The sequence below is a fragment of the Lissotriton helveticus genome, chromosome 3_1, assembly GCF_964261635.1.
Source record: "Lissotriton helveticus chromosome 3_1, aLisHel1.1, whole genome shotgun sequence".
Classification (NCBI taxonomy): Eukaryota; Metazoa; Chordata; class Amphibia; order Caudata; family Salamandridae; genus Lissotriton; species Lissotriton helveticus.
In genome coordinates, this window is record NC_136061.1 from 1,584,940,717 (window position 1) to 1,584,959,731 (window position 19,015).

A 19,015-nucleotide genomic window follows, 5' to 3' on the forward strand; every position below is an offset into this window, starting at 1 on the left:
TTGATCCCGCTGCATCAAATACCTCTTCCATTTCCAATTTATGAAGAGTATGGCAGCTTCAGATTAGTCTTATGGAACAATCATATCAGAAGAAGATCAAAAGAAACTATCTCTTAATCTGCGGATTACTATGGGCCCCATTACGATGCCGGTCGGATGAGCGTCCGACCGGCACCATGTCAGAAATGGGATAGCCCGACAAGGATTCAGAGATCCCACTGCCCAAATTAGGATGCGACCGCCTTCACAGCGGTCAAAAGGTGTAGTTTTCCTATTGCAGCTTGTGCTGCGGGCAACACAATCATGAGCTCCTCTGGCCTGTCGGAGGTGGAGCAGATTCCTCCCACAGGCATCGGTCGGACCGCCCGTATCATAATACAGCAGTCAGACCGATACCTTCGATGTCGGACGGAATGCCACAAATGAGCTGTTGGATGGCCTTTCACCCAACATCGTAATGGGGCCCTTTGTGATTATTTTGTCCTGCCCGGAAAATTCTTCTACCTCTGCCAAAGATACTAGGTTGTTAAGCTTGATTTCAAATAATTTCTGACATTAGAGTATTACACTCGTTAGCTGACAGTTTACTCCTACAAGTGCATGTTCTCTATTTCTAGGAGGACTTTTATCTTTGGTAGAATATACTTTTCCTGACCAGACCAGACAAAACTGTTTTGTTCAATTCTCAAAAAATATGAACACTGCACTTCTGATCTCAGGCTGTCGCAGATAAATTACTGAATTCTTTTAGAAAACTTCATCCTCCTTTTTCTTTAACTACTTTTGCCAGATGAGTCAAATGAGTTAACTTCTAAGTCAGTATTGATATTTTATTTTACAGGGCAGATCCTCTGGAGGGGCCATGGCTTCAATAACTTTTCAGACAAGTGTTAAATTATAAGACATTCTGAGAGTGACTGGTTGACCGATTTAATTATTTCAAACCTATCGCACATGCTTCAAACCCAGTCATGAATATGCTTTGAACATACATAATACGAGCCATGATGAGATAAAATGTAGAATTTACAAATTATTAATCTAAGAAAGTCCTAATTTTATTAAAAACAAAGTGCCAAGTATCACTACTGCTTTCTGTTTGACAACTTTTTTCCACACCCATGCATATGACAAGGCTTCTTGTTTCCCATTGTCTCTCAATGCAGGTTTCAGCAATCTAATTGAGAGCTCTTTGGAAGATAAGGAGGGCCCGATTCACAAAAGTAATCTGAGACAAAATCCTAACTTTATGAATTTTAGTATTCACAAAAGGCATTTAGTAGTAGTAAAGTTAGGAATCCTAACTTTACTACTACTAAATGCCTTTTGTGAATACCAAAAGTTGTAAAGTTAGGATTTTGTCTCAGTTTAGTAGTAGTAAAGTTAGGAATCCTAACTTTACTACTACTAAATGCCTTTTGTGAAGACCGAAAGTCATAAAGTTAGGATTTTGTCTCAGATTACTTTTGTGAATCGGGCCCGGAGTGTTTGTCAGTTTTTCTTCCTGTGGGGATTGATATTTTCTTTTTGATTTGCTCGTTTCTTCATCAGTGTATATAGAGGGGTAGCCTCAACAAAGAGAAAGGACTGCCAATGACTGTGCTCTTTTGCTCTTTATTGGACCTTAATGATTTACCCGTACTAGGCGATTAAGTAGATCTAACACAGGTTTCTGGGGTTTGTAGTATGTCTGCCTCTTTTGTTCAACATGTTATTTTTTCTGGCTGCTACTGAAATAAAGTGGTTAAGAAAGAAATGCAGAATACTTGGCCTCGTGGGTTTAGTAAAATTAGGACTTTCCTACATTAATAACTTCGAAAATCTGCGCCAACATCCTGTTGCTTGTTGAATATAGTCTCTTTACCAAGTCTAGGTTATTAAATCTACAATTGGAGGTGGGCTGGGTAAAACTAATCAGATCCAATCCATGTATGTCTTCTGCACTGTGCACAGGCAGCAGAATATTCTGTCTAGTGATGTTACTGCAGAACGGGTATCTTGATTTCTATCCTGGAAGCCTGCACATTTAGTGAACCAATGAAAGTTCTTCTACACATTCACAGAGTGACATAATTTTGAAATTGTTGGATTACAGAACACTGAATCACGGTTTTACTGTAATTCCACACATTAAGACCCATATGGAAATTTTCACCCAAGAATAATGTTTTCATCGGAAGTGCAGTAACAGCAGTCATCCTGCTGGGCTTTATCTTCTATGAGCTCAAGCGGGTAAATCAGGAAAAAGATGGTGGCACTCGTAACACAACTGAATGGTCCCAGGAACAGTGCATATATGGTTGCCAATCCAGTCAAATTAATATTTTATTGACGGAGCACTCCCAATCCAGTAATGAAAACACCTATTTTTCGGTCCCTTTCTTTGAATTTTACGTCATTTTGCTTTGACACCTTGCCTCGGTCTATTGAGAGACCGGCATTAAATGCCACCTGCTTTCAATGCATGTTTAGCTGTCTAGTGTCTAGATGATGGAGCCACCATTACTGTACAGTGCCCACATAATGCAGAGTGTGATGCTGTAAGTGGACAGGGCCATCAGGTAGATACGGAATAGGAGCAGGTCAACCACATATCCCACCTGCAGCCATTCTTTGGCAATATCACGGGACTCATCCCGCTTCTCCAGGAAATGGCGGATGGACATGACCTCATGAAGGATGCTGTTCACCAGAAGAGTTCCGTCTTGCTGGGGTACCATCATGCCCAATGCCTTCTCATAATCCTTGGTGGATTCGCAACTGTAGTGCGACAGTTTCACTGGAAGGCAAGAACACAAGTGGTTTGAATAGAAAGCATTCTTACAGCACATACCATAAGGCAGAAGTACCCTGCTTCATTTTACATGTTATTACCTTGAGTACCTGGGAAACTTTGGTAGGACCAAGAACAGGTAAGTAACATGGCTGAAATAAGCCTAACCAATAAAGTTTGACTTGTTGAAAACCTATGGGCCCTATTCACAAACAAAATAGGTAAATCTGCACTTGGAGATTAACTTGTACATATGGGTACAGATTTGCTAGTTTTCGGTATTCACTATTTCCTACTGAAAACAGCATGGGAACCTGTGCCTCACACAGGTTTCTATGCAGATTACCTTGGGAATCTAGAGATTCCAATTTTTTGTTTCTGGTCTTTCTGTACAAAGTTCTCTGTGGCACAGAACTCCATACAGAGGGAATTAATTACCTTGTGCGTTGTATTTATTAAAAAAATAATTACTAAGAGAATATTTTCCCCATAGAGAAAGCTCTTACCCTACACCCCCACCAAATTTGGGTCTGATATGTTCTCCTTCCCACACTGAAAGAAAAGTAACTTCAGCATTATGCTGCTGTAAATCTTCTACCATTTTCCCCAGAGTTATACAGCGCCGGGACGCCCCGTTGCTGGGGCAGCTGTGCGCTTTACAAGTATACTACATTTACATTTACATTTACATTTCCAAAGATGGAGTGGGTCAAATTGTAGTTTGGGAATATCAACAAACATTCTTGTTTGTTCACATGGTCATTCTTTTGACGATATCGTGCTGCAGAGATCTCTGCACTCGTGGAGGAGAGCTCTGCCCATAAATTGGCTTGCCCATGCCTAGAGCCCTATTGAGAAATTCAGGCAGATGTAAAAAGATAAAGTTTACAACCAAATTTACCTTTCTGGATATGGACCTATATTCTGAGGATTTTTTACTTGTAAAAGAACTACAATTTACTAATTTGTGGATGAATACAGCACAGCTGTCAGGAAAAGTACATATCATTGTGAATAATGCCAAGATTGGACCGCTTATTCCTGATCAGATGACTTTCAAAAACCTATTGGGCCACGAAGTTTCCCAGGGGTATGCTAAAGCTCAAATGCTTACTATTCAATAATAGCAAGAGAATGGAAGAATAGTACAGTAAAACATAACTCTCTTCAGACCAGCTCATCAATGTGTGATTTAGATAATCTACTTCAAAGCAATGTACAGTAGGTTTTACCTTCCAATCTATTACAGATGTGCTACAGAAAATGTATTAAAATGAATGCCACTATAAACAAAAATACACATCACAAACTGTAACATTTCTAAATGGCACAACTTCCAGCCCTAACTACTGAAATTCTGCCCAGCACATCTTTCCCCTACAGTAAACCACATATGGTGACAATACAACCCCAACCAACATCATCAATCTTCCTCCAGGCTTAACTTAAACCAATCCTCAACAGAGGCTATGCATCATTGGTTATCATCAATTTTCCCTCTATCCTAAAGACATGCTGAAGCCCATGAATCCATGAAGAAGCTACAATTAGACCCCGCTGCTAGCATTCCAGTCACAAACCTACAGCTACATGCTCAGAAGCCCAATACTACCTCGTCTAAAACTGCTAACACGAATTTCCTCCAAGATGCAGCACAGAAATGGGCACCATAAAATAACGGCTGACACCTTACAAATTCCTGTCACAGAGGAACTATGCATACTCGTTCTTCTTCATGATGCATTTGGCACTATCAGTCTCAAAACACTTCTGTCCCTCCCCACAATTGGTATGGGCATTGGCCACAAAGTCTGTCAATGTTTCCTTCATATTGAACTAAAAGGCAATCCAGATTTAATCCATCTGATATGTGCTTACCATTCACACGCTGCCTGTGTGAGGACTCTATCATTTCGTTAACAATCAACCTTTAGCTTGGAACCGCTGAAGGTCCTCATGGATCCTGATTGATGATTAACTAATCTATACACCAAAAAGTCTCACGGCACCTGACAAATAGGGTGGGCCGAGTTGGGCTAACAGAAAATGGGAGAATGATAAATAAATATGGGTTAATCAATCAGTTGAGGCTTCAAGAACAGCCAGGTCTTCAGGTTTTCTCTATAGGTGCTGAGACCAATGGTATTAACTATTTTGATAAGAATATATTGCACTCCCCGGAGATTTGGAAACGCCTGATAGGAGCAAGAAGAGTATAATCTGTTAATGGGCCCTGGAAGTGTTGAGCATGAGTAACGTGGTCTTCATCACTTTCAGGCAAAGATGGACTTGTTAATCTATGATTAGATGACGTTATGGACATTATCAGATTTGTTCCCGTGGAGATAAGCTGTCTCTGTGGAATCCAATAAAGAGCTGGGAGCTGTCCACACAAATGTGAAAGCCTGAATAGGATAAGATACTGATCATTTATCCCAATAGTTATAAGTACATGTTTAACAGTTGTGCTGAGAGATTTAAGGGTTTGACAGTAGAGCCTGTTTTAGAAAATTGTTAGCGCTAGACCTGTCACCCTTATGGTGGTCTTCCCACAGATCTTTTGTCTTTGCCCTCCACTTTTTGCTGAATTTGATTTTTGTTGACCGTATGGCTTTGTGCCCTTTATCCCTGCTAACCAGTGCTAAAGTGCATGTGCTCTCGCCCCTAAACATGGTAAAATTGTCTTGTACCTGATTGGCATATTGGTATACCATCTACACAGGTCCTGTAGATAAAATGCTTTTAGTAGGCCGTCAGCACTTATTGTGCCACCCCCCTATTTAGCCACTTAAAACATGTCCCGTGCCTGCCATTGCAGCCTGTGAGGCCTACCTAATGAATTAATGAATTAATTAACTACCTCTCCAATAGGATAACATTGGGTTGCCTTATTGCATTTAGTAAGTGCTAGCGTTTTACAGGGAACAGGTGCACATTTCATGTTTGGTGCCTGAGAAATTGTAATCAAAAATCCTCTTTAATAACAAAGTTACATTTAAAATTCCATATTTGAAAATGATACTTTTAGAAAGTTGGTGTTTTCCTGCTCTAGGTATTTAGTGCCTGCAGCCAATCCTACGTCACATGACTGGGTATTAATGGAAGTTGGACTTTGTTGATTCCTCCCAGACAGCCACACAATATAAGTATTAGGTGTGCTGGATTGGGCTATCAACTGGTAGAATAGGGGCCAGAGCTGGGAACAATCCCACTAGCAACAGAATAGGGTGTGCTCTGCCTTCACACAAAGGGCTTGTCATAACTGCATTGCTCATGCAACCAGCTTCAAACCAGGGCAGGGGAAGCAGGAACATCAAGCACTTCAAAAGGAATCTTCTAGAAGCTTCTCCTACTTCAAAGCAGGCATCAGGTATAAAAATAAGACCCTCAGACCCATTCTTCAGTTTTCTTTCTGGACTTGCGGAAGGACTCTCAGAGGATTTCTTGCTGCTGTGGCCTTCTGTATACTTTAGAAAACTGCTTTGCTCTACCCGGAAGGAGTGCTTTGCTGCCTGAAGTCTGCCTTGAACCCTCAACGAGATCTGCTCTGCTGTTCAAGCCCTGTTCTACTGATGAACCCAGGACTATCAAAGTGCCTCCAAAATGTACCCTAGTGTTATAAATTAGTGTGAGATTTTTCTTCAGCAGTGTTTTCACTTTATTATACTTTGAGTGCTGCATAAATACTGTACATGTTGCCTCTAAGTTAAGCCTGACTACGTTTGTGCCTAGCTACCAGAGGGTTAAGCACGGGTTAATTTAGTGAATTTTGTGGTTCACCTTAACAGGGATTGTGATTGTTGCTGAAAAGGGTCACTTTCCCCTTCAAACAACAACCCAATTTCTCACAGTTAGGATTTGCCAAGATACAATGTACTCTAAACTTTTCCCAATAAATTGGAGAGCGGACACCAGCCCATAGTTTTGCTGTTTTTAATTACTAGTACAGAAATAAGAGTAATTTAACTTATGCTGTAGCTTAGTATATATCTTTAATTTTCAGAAGCCTTTATAAAACACTTACTGTCACCAGATGATGTCATCAGTGATGTCATGTGAGATATCATCAGTGATGTCACTGACCATGTCATCATTGATGTAATATGTGAGGTCATAAGCAGTGCATTGTGGGGGTGTAAGTTATAGTTAGCTTAGGTAACTATAACTGCTAAATGTCACTGTTTTTGTATGACTGAGATCTGACGCTAACTATAACGTTCCTGTTACCTTTATTTTTTAAGTGAATTTCTAAGGTTTTTTAAATTTCATTTCCCAACTACAACATCCCTGTCCCCTTCGGTTTCTTTTCAGTGAATTTCTAAGGTTGTTATAAATCTATTTCCTAACTATAACGTTCATTTAACCTTTGTTTTTTTCCAGTGAATTTCTACAGTTTTTTAAATTCTATTTTCTAACTATACCATCAATGTAGCCTTTATTTTTTTCAGTGAATTTCTAGGATTTTTTAAATTCTATTTCCTAACTAGTGGAGAAAGGGGGCAGGGCCTCCCATGAGTTCTCAGCAATCCCACTGGGTGAGACTTACTGGCGGTAACATCAGGGGTTCTTGGCACTCAAGGACTCTCAACATCCAAGGGGACTTCATCCCCCAACAAGTAGTGCATCATAAGGCATGTTTGCAGAGAGATGGAGAAAGGGAGCGGGGCTTCCCATGAGCTCGGAATTACTGCAGGTAACAGAAGGGGTTCTTGGCCCCCAAAGACCATCAGCATCCAAGGGGACTTCTTCCCCAGGGGTCCAGCCTTTTCAATATACATTTTAAAAAAGGGAGGTGGGCCAAGCGGCCCCCCACCCGAGCCGGTTTCTGCCCAGAGAAACCCATCCCATGGGGCCCTGCCCTAACACTATGGGCTGATTTTGGCCCGTGGACCCCATATCCTGGGGCCCAGCCTTCTTTTTACATTTATTTTTATAAAGAGAGGGGGCGACACAGCTCCCCTCCGCAGGTCGATTTTGGCCCCAGGGACCCTATCCCCTTGGACCCGGCCATTACATTATGAGGGGGGTTACGCAGCCTCCCGCACCAGGCTGATCTTGGCACCAGGGACCCCATCCCCCAGGGCCCCACCTCACCCAGTGACCTCTGTTGGGGAACAAAGGGGTAGCCTCAAGGGCCTCTGGATCCCTGCTGGTTCCCTGCCTCCTGGGGGAGCCAGCATTGCTCTCACAGACAGGGAGTTACTGAAAGGCAACAAATTGTCTGTCAGAGCAATATTTTCATGTTTCCCTGCACAGATATTTGCGTGCAGGGAAAAAGATGAAAACTCCACGGCTCCGGCTTGCAGAAAGCGGAGTTATGTTTTGCTTTTGCTTGGTGGAAGCTGTCAGCTCCCTACAAACAAAAGCAAACAGCTACCTCCTGAGGGTTGGCACCTCAGAAGGTAGCAGGAGCCAGCCCTGGGGGATGGCGATCCCCAGGGCCAGCCATGGATCCGCACAGCCCCTCTCCATCGTAGTACTTAGCCCTGGGGAGGTGGTGGTGGTCCCAGTTACTGCGGGGGAGCCCTGAGGGCCCTGGCACTATTTGGGTGTTTATCTCCGAGGAGGTGGCATTCACAGTGGGTACTAGTGAGCCCAGTGGACCCGCCCTATACATATTGTAAAGTGCCCGGGGAGGTGGCGGTCCCCAGACTGTAAACATTTGCCCCGGGGAGGTGGTGGTCCACGGGGCACAGAGGATGCCACGTGGGTACCCCCGCATACATGAAAACCAATGCCCCAGTGAGGTGGCGATCCCCAGGGCTTTCAAAAGCCCTTGGAGGGGTCCTCTATGCACCCCTTCCTATTTTTATGATATGCCCTAGGGCCCTGGCCCACTCAGGTGCTATTAAAAAGCAAGTACAGGAGTCTGTTTGCTTTCTTCTTATTTTTACCCGCAAATTCGCGAACATTGGGATTTTGTCGCAATTCTTTTCTAAAAAAAATGGTTTTTTGACCTAGTGGCTAGTTGTTAGAGTTTCTCCATTGCTTTCCCGTTAACCTTGAGGATCTTGAATTTCTTTTTCTTCCGAATTATATTTTTTTCTTTTCTTACCAGGACCACAAATGTTTGGCACTCAAGTTATTTCCCAGATAATGGTTCTTTTTCCCCTTCCCTTAAGGTTAACTGTTAACTCTTCCCATAGCATAACCATGTTGGTTTACCATGTATCCCCCTTACAGTCTTAGGTTCTGACTTCGATTTCTTAACAGTTATGGTTTTTAATTCTCTTATCTAAAAGTTCATTGTTCTATGTTCTCCCTTTAGGCTCCAGGAACTCTTTCCCTGCTTTTGAATCCCTTCCCTAACAGTCTGAGGATCTCGTTTCTTTACCATTAAGATAATATAACTTCTTTTCCTCCTCTTATAGTTTATGGCTCTCCAGTTTCCCTCAAGTTGACTGTTCTATATTGCCTTCCCACAAAGTTGATCATTTTAAATTACCTGTGTTGTTGCTGTTCTCCTTGTGTCTGGAAACATCTGAGCTATGGGTTCGAACTGGTGTAAATCTTTGCTTGTCTGGGACACAGAGAAATAATGTAAGTTTGTCTAAGACCAGATGTTTCACCCACTCAGGAACGGGTGGTTGCAGGTCCTGCTTGTGGACCAGCCTCACAATAAGAATGGTTTCAGTCAAGCTTAGGACGAGCAGGGCCATACACACAGCAAAGTATACACCTGAGGAGAAAGAAAATTCAGAGTTTAGCCATATAGCACCAGGATAAACTCAAACAGTTCATGCGCTGCAATGCTTAACAATGTCAGGCTTCAGTTTTCCAATTCAATGCAGTATATGGTCTGTAAAATTATGCTCTTAGAGAAACATTGTGTTCTAAATATTGCTTATACAAATAAAACTCCATTGTGTATAGATTTTCTTTCATTAACTCCACTGGTGCAGTATTTTTGTAAACAATATTTAGCACAATATTTTGGCTCTAATAATCTCATACCACGCCCCTTTTTCTTTCCATCATAAAGTAAAAGAGAATTACAAGCCTTAGAGTCATACATCTTTTATTCATGGTCTATTTTATACTGTCAGTTAATTCTGAATTAGAGCCTACATTTTCCTAATTGAATTAATAAATTCACTGTGATTGGAAAAAACAATCCTGGCTGGACCTAAACAAACTGGAATTGCCCAAGGGTAATTTCACATCTGATAGGAAAGGGCAGACATCAGCTGACAAATCTTCGAATTTGTTTGTGGAATTATATTGGTGATGTCACTTGTGCTCCAGATGAGTGTGCTCAGTACCTCATGGTTCAAAAAGAGGGGTGGTGATGGACAGAGTATCTGAATTAAGCAGAACACTCCTACCCAGTCCAAAGATCAGGGCTTGATCCATCACCGTTTTTTAGCTCACTGCACCATCCCAGTTCAGAACCTGGCTACATGCAAATTAGTCTGACCCTGGCCCAGTGCATCATGGGAACAGGGCAGACCAAACTACCAAGCCAATTCTTTACTGGAAAGGAAACAAGCTTCCGGGGACCGGTTTCTGGCATTACATCCTGATGGTGCAGTGAGCAAGGTACTCACATCTGAGCATACCCTTCCACACTTGTGGTGGCCAAAACGATTCAAAAAGGGGGGTGGTGATGGACAGAGTATCTGAATTAAGCAGAACACTCCTACCCAGTCCAAAGATCAGGGCTTGATCCATCACCATCAGGATTCAAGCAAGCCGGGCCGAAGACGGCTGCAATGCCAGAAACCGGTCCCCGGAAGCTTGTTTCCTTTCCAGTAAAGAATTGGCTGGGTAGTTTGGTCTGCCCTGTTCCCATGATGCACTGGGCCAGGGACAGACTAATTTGCATGTAGCCAGGTTCTGAACTGGGATGGTGCAGTGAGCTAAAAAACGGTGATGGATCAAGCCCTGATCTTTTGACTGGGTATGAGTGTTCTGCTTAATTCAGATGCTCTGTCCATCACCACCCCCTTTTCTGAATCAGTACCTCATGGTGCACTAGAGTTTGTGGGTGCAAATTCCTATTGAGAAATATTCTGTAAGGGAATCCTTCTGCAAGAAAGTTATTTGTGCTGACATTTTTTGCACACAACATATTTTTGCAAGAGTTTTAACATTTTTTTTTCCAATAATTTACTAACTTTTTAAAGACTGGGACTTTTTTTAAAATGTTAGTTACAAAGTTGCCAAAACTAGCATTTGGTCTAATTATGATTGGCTCATTAAATTCCGTCCCATGCGTAAACTCCTGTTTACGCACGGGACGGATTTCCAAGTTTGGTTTCATTTAACGGATCTGATAATTACCGGTTGCATTTATTAAACCAACATTCATTACATTTCCGCCAGTCAAACCTGTAGAAATGTAACAGGGTAAACATATGGTAATTACTGTATAATGCAGATTTTGGTGTGTTAACGCCTTAACTGCGGCGGCAATTCCGCCGCTGTGCGGGTGTTCTGATGAGTGGGCGGGGCTGCGTCGGCCGTTGGCCGTCAGCAGCACTGGGGAGCACGGAAGGGGTTAAACACTAAAATCCGCATGTTATTTCCATAAATTCATAACTGATGTTATTTATCGCACCCAATAAATAAAGTACCTGTGGTATTGTTATGTATCAGGAGAGATAAATAACACCTCAACTTATAATCAGCCCCTTTGTAATTTATCTGATAAGACATTTAGGGCCTCATTTTGATGTCGATCGGAGATATTTCGACTGACATCTTCGGTTTCACTTTCCACCAACTTATTACAAAGGTTCAAATTACAAAACACATGTAGACACAATGAATTATAGGTTGGGAACAAAATAGTAAAATGGTATTTTGAGTTGGAGTGGGCATAATATTGTCATGGACATTATTTACCTGCAACAATATCAACTTCATAATATCGGCTATGTTCAAGAGTATAATTACAGTTAGAAAAAGTAAATCTATACTTCTCTTCATATTCTTACTTTAATGATATAGAGGAGTACAAAACTCTAGTCAATGTTTTTGCAGATCGACAATTTGGCCACCGTATTGTGACATACACCTGATTTTGATGACTGTTTGGAGGGGGGTCATTGCTTGGGTATTAAGAGTGTGGCTAAATAGGAGTGAGGTTGGAGAAATGTTGATGATGTACAGACTGTTCAGATTTTTCTCTGATGCAATGAGGATGCCCACCTACATAGTTCCTCTCATTACCTCAATTTTCACCATGTTCAGGCCTGTCTACTTATCACCACCTCTTCAACCAAATCCTTGAGAGTGTGCAAGACACACTTAAAACCACATCAGAATGAGCATAACAATGTATGAGCTTTACATTACTAACCAATTAGCGGCGTCCCATTGGCAGTCACAGGCAAAGTGTCGGACACAATGATCAAGAAGACAGAGTAGCCAAGGAGGAGGGTAATTTTAAAGGAAACACGTTCACCACTGTCCGGAGGGAGGTAGAAACCCATGATATCCATGAACATAAGGAACATACTGGGAAGAAGGAGGTTCACTACATAGAAAAGTGGCCGTCTCTTGATGATGATCTGTGAGGGAAAAAGTGTTTAAGAAAAGTGAGGAAGCAGCAGGACACAGTGGACTTTTAGCAACAATCTTTCATGGTCAACCCAGGTACTTCTGGCAACAAAATATGGCGGGCAGGTCAATAGAATGGAGAGATTTACTCAGTGTCTGACAGGGTAGCACTTCTGAAAGTCAAGCAGGACTAGCCATGTTCAGTCTAATCCAGTTCCTTGCATTTGTCTATATATATATATATATATATATATATATATATATATATATATATATATAGATAGATAGATAGATAGATAGATAGATAGATAGATAGATAGATAGATAGATAGATAGATAGATAGATAGATAGATAGATAGATAGATAGATATGTGTGATCCTATGAACGAATCATTTTAGTTCACTATGGGCTTCATTATAAAGGTACCCGTTGCGAAACCTGGTATTGTAAAATTCCCCCATTTAATTGATACCAGAGGCACAGTAACTCTGGGGAGGGGTGAAGAAAAAGGGATTACAGTGAAACCCCAAGGCCCCCCTTAAAAATGAGGAATTACATAGAAATTGGTCATTCTTGGCCCAACGCCTCAGTCTTCAGCATCATGGAGTTGTTTCAGGAAATTACTAGCAAGACCAGTAATTCTTGTTACTGGAACCATTAAAATTATGAGGGGCCTCGTAACTGAGGTCTTACAATTTTGTAAATCAACTGATGTCACCGGTACTCTATGTTAGTAGGGGCAATCCAAACTGTATGAAATATGGACGAAGACAAGCACTCACAGATGGGTCAATACCCGAAATATGACTTTCAAATATCATGTTACAAAACTAGAAAAGCGACTACCAAAATATTATGAAGGTAAGTGTACATAAGTAAGTAAAGGTTCACCAGAGAAGTTAGAGAGCGAGGGAATGTCCTGCTGCTGGTCATTTCTGTGATGTATTTGAAAATTGGATGGGAGTGGGTAGAAGTGTAAGCTATGTCCAACCGAAAATTGGCACCACTGAATATAATGTTTGGGACTGTGATGGATTGCGCAAAGGCCATAACAGAATCAAACAGCATCTGTCAATACGATAACACACAGGTAAAAGACGCACATGAACATGGCCAGCCACAGCGTCGGATTGGTAATGAGGGCACTCGGGCAATGCCAGAGGGGCCGGTGTCCGAGCTCCAGCTGTGGGCTGCTTTTTTGAGCAGCCTGGGGGCCGATTTGGGCAGTTTCTGAGTTGTTCCAGGCCACCAACGGCCCAGTGGGAGTCTGAGTGGCCTTTCGGGAGGTAAATGGGCATCCATTACCTCCTTTTTACCAAGGGGCAGCGGTGTCACTCCTTTTGTTTCGCTGGGCCGGCCCATTAACGTATGCATATTGAGCGGGGGTAGGGGACCTGAGCAAAAGTGGGCTCATTTGTCTTCAGGTGTGTTTAACCAGTGTTAACTAATCCCTGCATTTTTTTTACGCTTTCCCCACACCTTTTTAATAAAATTTCGCTGAAGCAGTGTTTTGCGGCAACGCAATATGCAAATGTGGGCCACTTTTTTTTTTTGCGTGCCCGGGCCGATTTTCAATCCCAATCCAACCCTGGCCAGCCATACACAACTACCGCTTTTAAGGCAAAGACTGTAAGTCAATATATACTTTAAACCTTATTTCAGAGGGTTGGATGGAAATGTGAAAAAAGCAGGAAGCATTGTAGGGCAGTGACTGAAGCAAAGAGCCTGATAAGAAAATAGGTGACCCTCATTCAACATTGAGACTGTTTTTATTTTGTATTGTAACATTCAGGCCTTTTTCCACATGCCATGATTCATTACTTTATTTTAGGAAGGTGTGCATTGTCAAATATTCAAGCCAAAAATGTGATACCACCAAAAAGTAAACAGAAAAACATCAATATGTACAGAACATACAGTGACATAATGTATGTGTTTCACAAGACATTCTGCACTTCTCTTTTAAAACTCGCAACACATATAATAACAATACTGTGTGTACATTTAACACAGAGTGATTTCCCATGCTCTAAAAAAATTGTTCAGGTATATATATCCAGTTTCTTTCAGTTCCACCTTTTAGTCTTATTCCTGACTACCAAAAGGGAAGGTGGATTCGTCCTTATGTTAAGTGTATTGTTTTTATCCATCTGATGTGAAGCGCCTATAAACTACCAATGCGTTTCGCTCTCCATGGGGACTGTGTTTCCGCAAGATCTTCATCAAGGCTGAATAAGTTTGTTGTGAAATGGTCAGATGTGCCTAAAGGGAACCAAGCATTCATACGTCACAGGCATGTTTGGATAATGTTCTGTACATATTGACGTTTTTCTGTGTATTTTTTGTGGTGTAAAAAATTTGGATATTTGACATAGAAAACCTTCCTAGAGGAAAATAATTAATTGTGACACTTTCCTGGCACACCAGGGGATTGGACCTTGGACAACAAAGCCCAGTCCGCACCAACTCTTTAGGAGGCGGGGCCAGCATTGTGAGTGGGCGACAGCGTTAACAACGCAGTCATCACATCGCAGTTCCTTTACAACATGGTCATTACAACGACCGCGTTGTTAGAACACAATGTCTTTACAACGTAAGTCATTAGATCGACTTGCTGTAGGGGGCGCTCTAACATAAGGAATAGTATAATTTACTATTCCAACACCTTCCCTACTGTTGCGCAGGCTGGAGTTGGAATAGTAAATTATACTATTCCTAAGTCCAGCTCGCCCCCTACAGCAAGTCGATCTAATGACTTGCATTGTAAAGGTATCGCGTTCTAACATAGCGGTCATTGTAACAACCGCGTTGTAAAGGAATACGATGTGATAGCATGCATAGTAACATGCTATATTCTTGTGAGCACTGTGCAGCTCCATCAATTTACTGCGGGCACTGGACACTTTCTTTGCATGCCTGGGGCTTCAACCTTGGACCACAAAGTCCAGTCTGCACCAGTACTTTAGGAGGTCGGCCAACAATGTGGGCACCATGCAGCCGCTTAAGTTAATTGCAGGCTCCATGAGGTGCACCACCCTTTCTTCGACACGCCAGGAGATTGGACCTAGGATCACAAGGCCCAGCCTGAGCCAGCACTTTAGGAGGAGAGGTCAGCATTGTGAGCACTGCGTGACTCTATAAATTCATTGTGTGCTCCATGCGTCACACAAATCTTTCTCTGCACATCGAGGGCTTGGACCACAAAGCCCAGTCTGCATCAGCACTTCAGGAGGCGGGACAGCATTGTGAGCTCTGCGTGGCCCCATAAATTCATTGCGGGTTCCACATGGAGCACCACCCTTTCTTTGCACGCAGGGTCTTGGACCTAGGATCACACAACCCAATCTGCACCAGTACTTTAGGAGACAGGACCAGCATTTTATGTACCACATGTCCAATAAATCCATTGAGGGTTCCCCGTGGTGCGCATGGCACATGTCGGAGCAAATATCGGGCCAAGAGCTAATGACATTTTAACTCACAGAGAACATGGCTAGGATCAAGTGGTCTAAGATCGTTCTTGAGACATTCAGTAAAAACCTGATTACATCATGTATTTAGGAGGGGAAACATCCTTTACCTCACATGCGTTACTCAGCAGTGCCATTACCCCCCAGTTTTTGCACCGCAAAATCTTTTACAACACAGGGTTTTATCCCGCAAACTATTACAATAACTATTTAATAATGGAGCCATATTTGTCTGTACGAAATGGTCTAATCATCGTTGCCTTATAAAAAGATTCAGATTAAATATGGCCCATTATCTGCTTGCAGTACAGAGAGGTTGGAATCAGGCTAATGCTATGATTACGTATGGTAATCCCCATTACTCTTAGTCCTACTCGTCCTCGACCCAGTCATCACTCATGAGGTATTCCACACGACAGGAAACAAAACAGGAAACGCTTTTAGGCTCCACCCCCCTCCTGCCAGGTGCTATATCACTACCAACCACCAGAAGCACATCCTGACACACCAAGCAACAAAGGCCTGGACAGGGAGGGAGGGTGGGAAGTATGACTGGGTCGAGGACGAGTAGGACTAGGAGTAATGGGGATTACCATACGTAATCATAGCATTACCTCTACGTCCCTCGTCCTCGACCCAGTCATCACTCATGAGGCATACCAAAGCAACGCCCAAACAGGCCTTTGGCAACCCAAAGACAGCAAACACAGACCAGACACAAAGGAGTGCAGCAAGAGAAAAAGTTTAATACACAAACAGAACTCAGAGTGGAGGGGGAACCCCCACAGCTTGCAACACCCCACGACCAAAATTGGTCCGGTCAGACAGGGCACAATTCAACCTGTAGTGCCTCACAAACGTGGACTCAGAGGCCCAGGTCCCAGCACGACAAATCTCATCAAGAGACACACCATGGTAAGCAGCCCAGGAGGCAGACACGCCCCGAGTGGAACGCGCCTGAACCCCCGCTGGACAAGGCAAAGCAGCACCACGATAGGCAAGAGTGATGACAGCCTTAATCCAACGACCCAAGGTGAGCCTGGAAGCAGCCTTACCCTTACCAGCCAAACCAAAGGTGACAAAGAGAGAGTCAGAAGAGCGAAAATCCCCAGAACGAGCCACATAAATAGACAAGGCACGCTTCAGGTCCAAAGAATGAAGCAACAGCTCAGAAGGAGAAGAAGGAGAAGGGCACAAAGAAGGAAGAACCAACTCCTGAGAGGAATGGAAACGGGAGCGGACCTTGGGGACAAAACCAGGATCCAAAGAGAGCACAACAGCGTCATCCAGAAAACGCAAAAACGGGGGGAACAACGCAAGGCCGTAAGTTCCCCCAACCGCCTCGCAGAAGTGATGGCCACCAGAAAGGCCACCTTGTAGGACAGAAACTTAAGGTCCACAGTCTACAAAGGCTCAAAGGGGGAAGACTGCAAAACACCCAACACCAAAGAGAGATCCCAACGACGGAACCAGAGAACAAACAGAAGGGGAAGAAAGAGAAAAACTACAAAACAGCCGAGAAACCAAAAGGCCATCAGAAGCAAGAAAAGAATCCGGGTCCTGGAAGGCCCGGATGGCAGCCCACTGACCACGCAGGGTAGACACAGCAAAATGCTTCTGAAAACCATCCAGAAAAAACGGAAGGATAGAAGATACAGGGCAAGAGGTAGGAGACAAACCAGAAGAGGAACACCACCCTGAGAAAGAAGACCAGTGCTTCGAGTAAGAAGACAAAGTAGACGGCCTACGAGAGGCCTGCATCACAGAAATGATGTGGTCGGGCAGACCACGGACCCCAAGAGACAACCGTTCAACCTCCAGACCGCCAAGGAGAGGGGAACCAGAAGAAGGGACGGGGACCTCAGAGGAGAGGGGTAGCGGGGCAGAAGCCAAGGGGGGCCCACCGCTAGGCCCAGCAGCAGAGGAAACCAGGACCTCCTCGGCCAGTGTGGAAGAACAGCCACAACCTGAGCCCCCTCCCGCTGAACCTTCAGCAAGAACGCAGGAATCAGAGGAAAGGGAGGAAAGGCATAAAGAAGCCAAGGAGGCCACCGGAGAGACAAGGCATCCACTCACCAGGCGCCCACCTCCGGAGACCTCGAGCAGAACAGGGGAACCAGGGCATTGGACCGGGAGGCGAACAAGTCCAGACAAGGAGTCCCAAACCTCAGGCAAAGCAAGCGAAAAGTCCGGGGGGCCAAGCACAGGGACAGAGACGAAGGAAACCTCCGGCTCAAAGAGTCCGCCACCACGTTGTCCACACCCCGAATATGCTGAGCAGACAGGGCCAGAAGATTTTCCTCCGCCCAGTCCGAAATGGAGCCGGCCACCAGGTTCAGGGAAGAACTGCGGGTCCCGCCCTGGTGATTGACGTAGGCCACAGACACCGTGTTGTCCGATCTCACCAGGACATGGCAACCCCTCAGATGAAGATGGAAAAAGCGGAGCGCCCTCTCCACCGCAGACAACTCCCTCCAGTTGGACGACCTGCGAGACTCCGACGGGAGCCAACGAGCCTGCACAGCCCAATGGTCCAGAGTCGCCCCCCAGCCGGAAGCGCTGGCATCCGTGGTCACAACCAGAGGAGGAGGCAGACGGAACAACATCCCCACGGAAAGGTGGCAAGGATCCAGCCACCATTGAAGAGCAGACACAACGTCCAGAGTCACAGGCACAGGAACCGCATAATCCAGGACAGGAAAGGGGACCCACCGCTGCACATGCCACAGCAGAGGGCGTAGATGAACCCTGGCCCAGGGCACGGTGAAGACAGAAGCAGCCATGTGGCCCTGAACCTCCAGCCACTGAAGGAGGGGAGCCGAGGGCAGTGCCAACAACTTCCTCAGCAAAGACTGGAGGCGGTGAACTGGGCCTCCGGCAGGAACACTTTGCCCAACACGGAATCGAACACAGCACCGATGAAGGTCCTCCGAGTGGCAGGCTCCAGGTGGCACTTCGGCAAGTTGATTAAGAACCCGTGGTCCCTGAGCGTAGACATGGTCAAGAGAAGGTGGCGAGACATGACCTCCAGGGACGGAGCCTGAACCATCCAGTCGTCTAGGTACGGGAACACCGACACCCCCAGGAGATGGAGATGGGCCACCAAGGGAGCCACCACCTTGGTGAACACCCGGGGGCGGACCGAAGACCAAAGGGAAGGACGCAGAACTGCCAGTGCCGGCCCTCCAGGCAGAAGCGCAGGAAACGCTGATCCCTCACAGCCACCGGGACGTGCAGGTACGCATCCTGGAGGTCCAGAGTGGAGA

General features: G+C 44.3%; 1 protein-coding gene across 1 annotated transcript in view; it reads right to left on the reverse strand.

The window, feature by feature from the left end:
- Window positions 1-2,483: 2,483 nt before the first annotated feature.
- HTR3A (5-hydroxytryptamine receptor 3A) overlaps window positions 2,484-19,015 on the reverse strand; it is a 114,668-nt gene continuing 98,136 nt past the window's right edge. The window contains exons 7-9 of the mRNA XM_078683971.1: window positions 12,078-12,288; window positions 9,219-9,452; window positions 2,484-2,779 (exon numbers count right to left, since the gene is read on the reverse strand). Of these exons, the coding sequence (XP_078540097.1) occupies window positions 2,484-2,779; window positions 9,219-9,452; window positions 12,078-12,288 (741 nt within the window). The remainder of the gene's footprint in view (window positions 2,780-9,218; window positions 9,453-12,077; window positions 12,289-19,015) is intronic.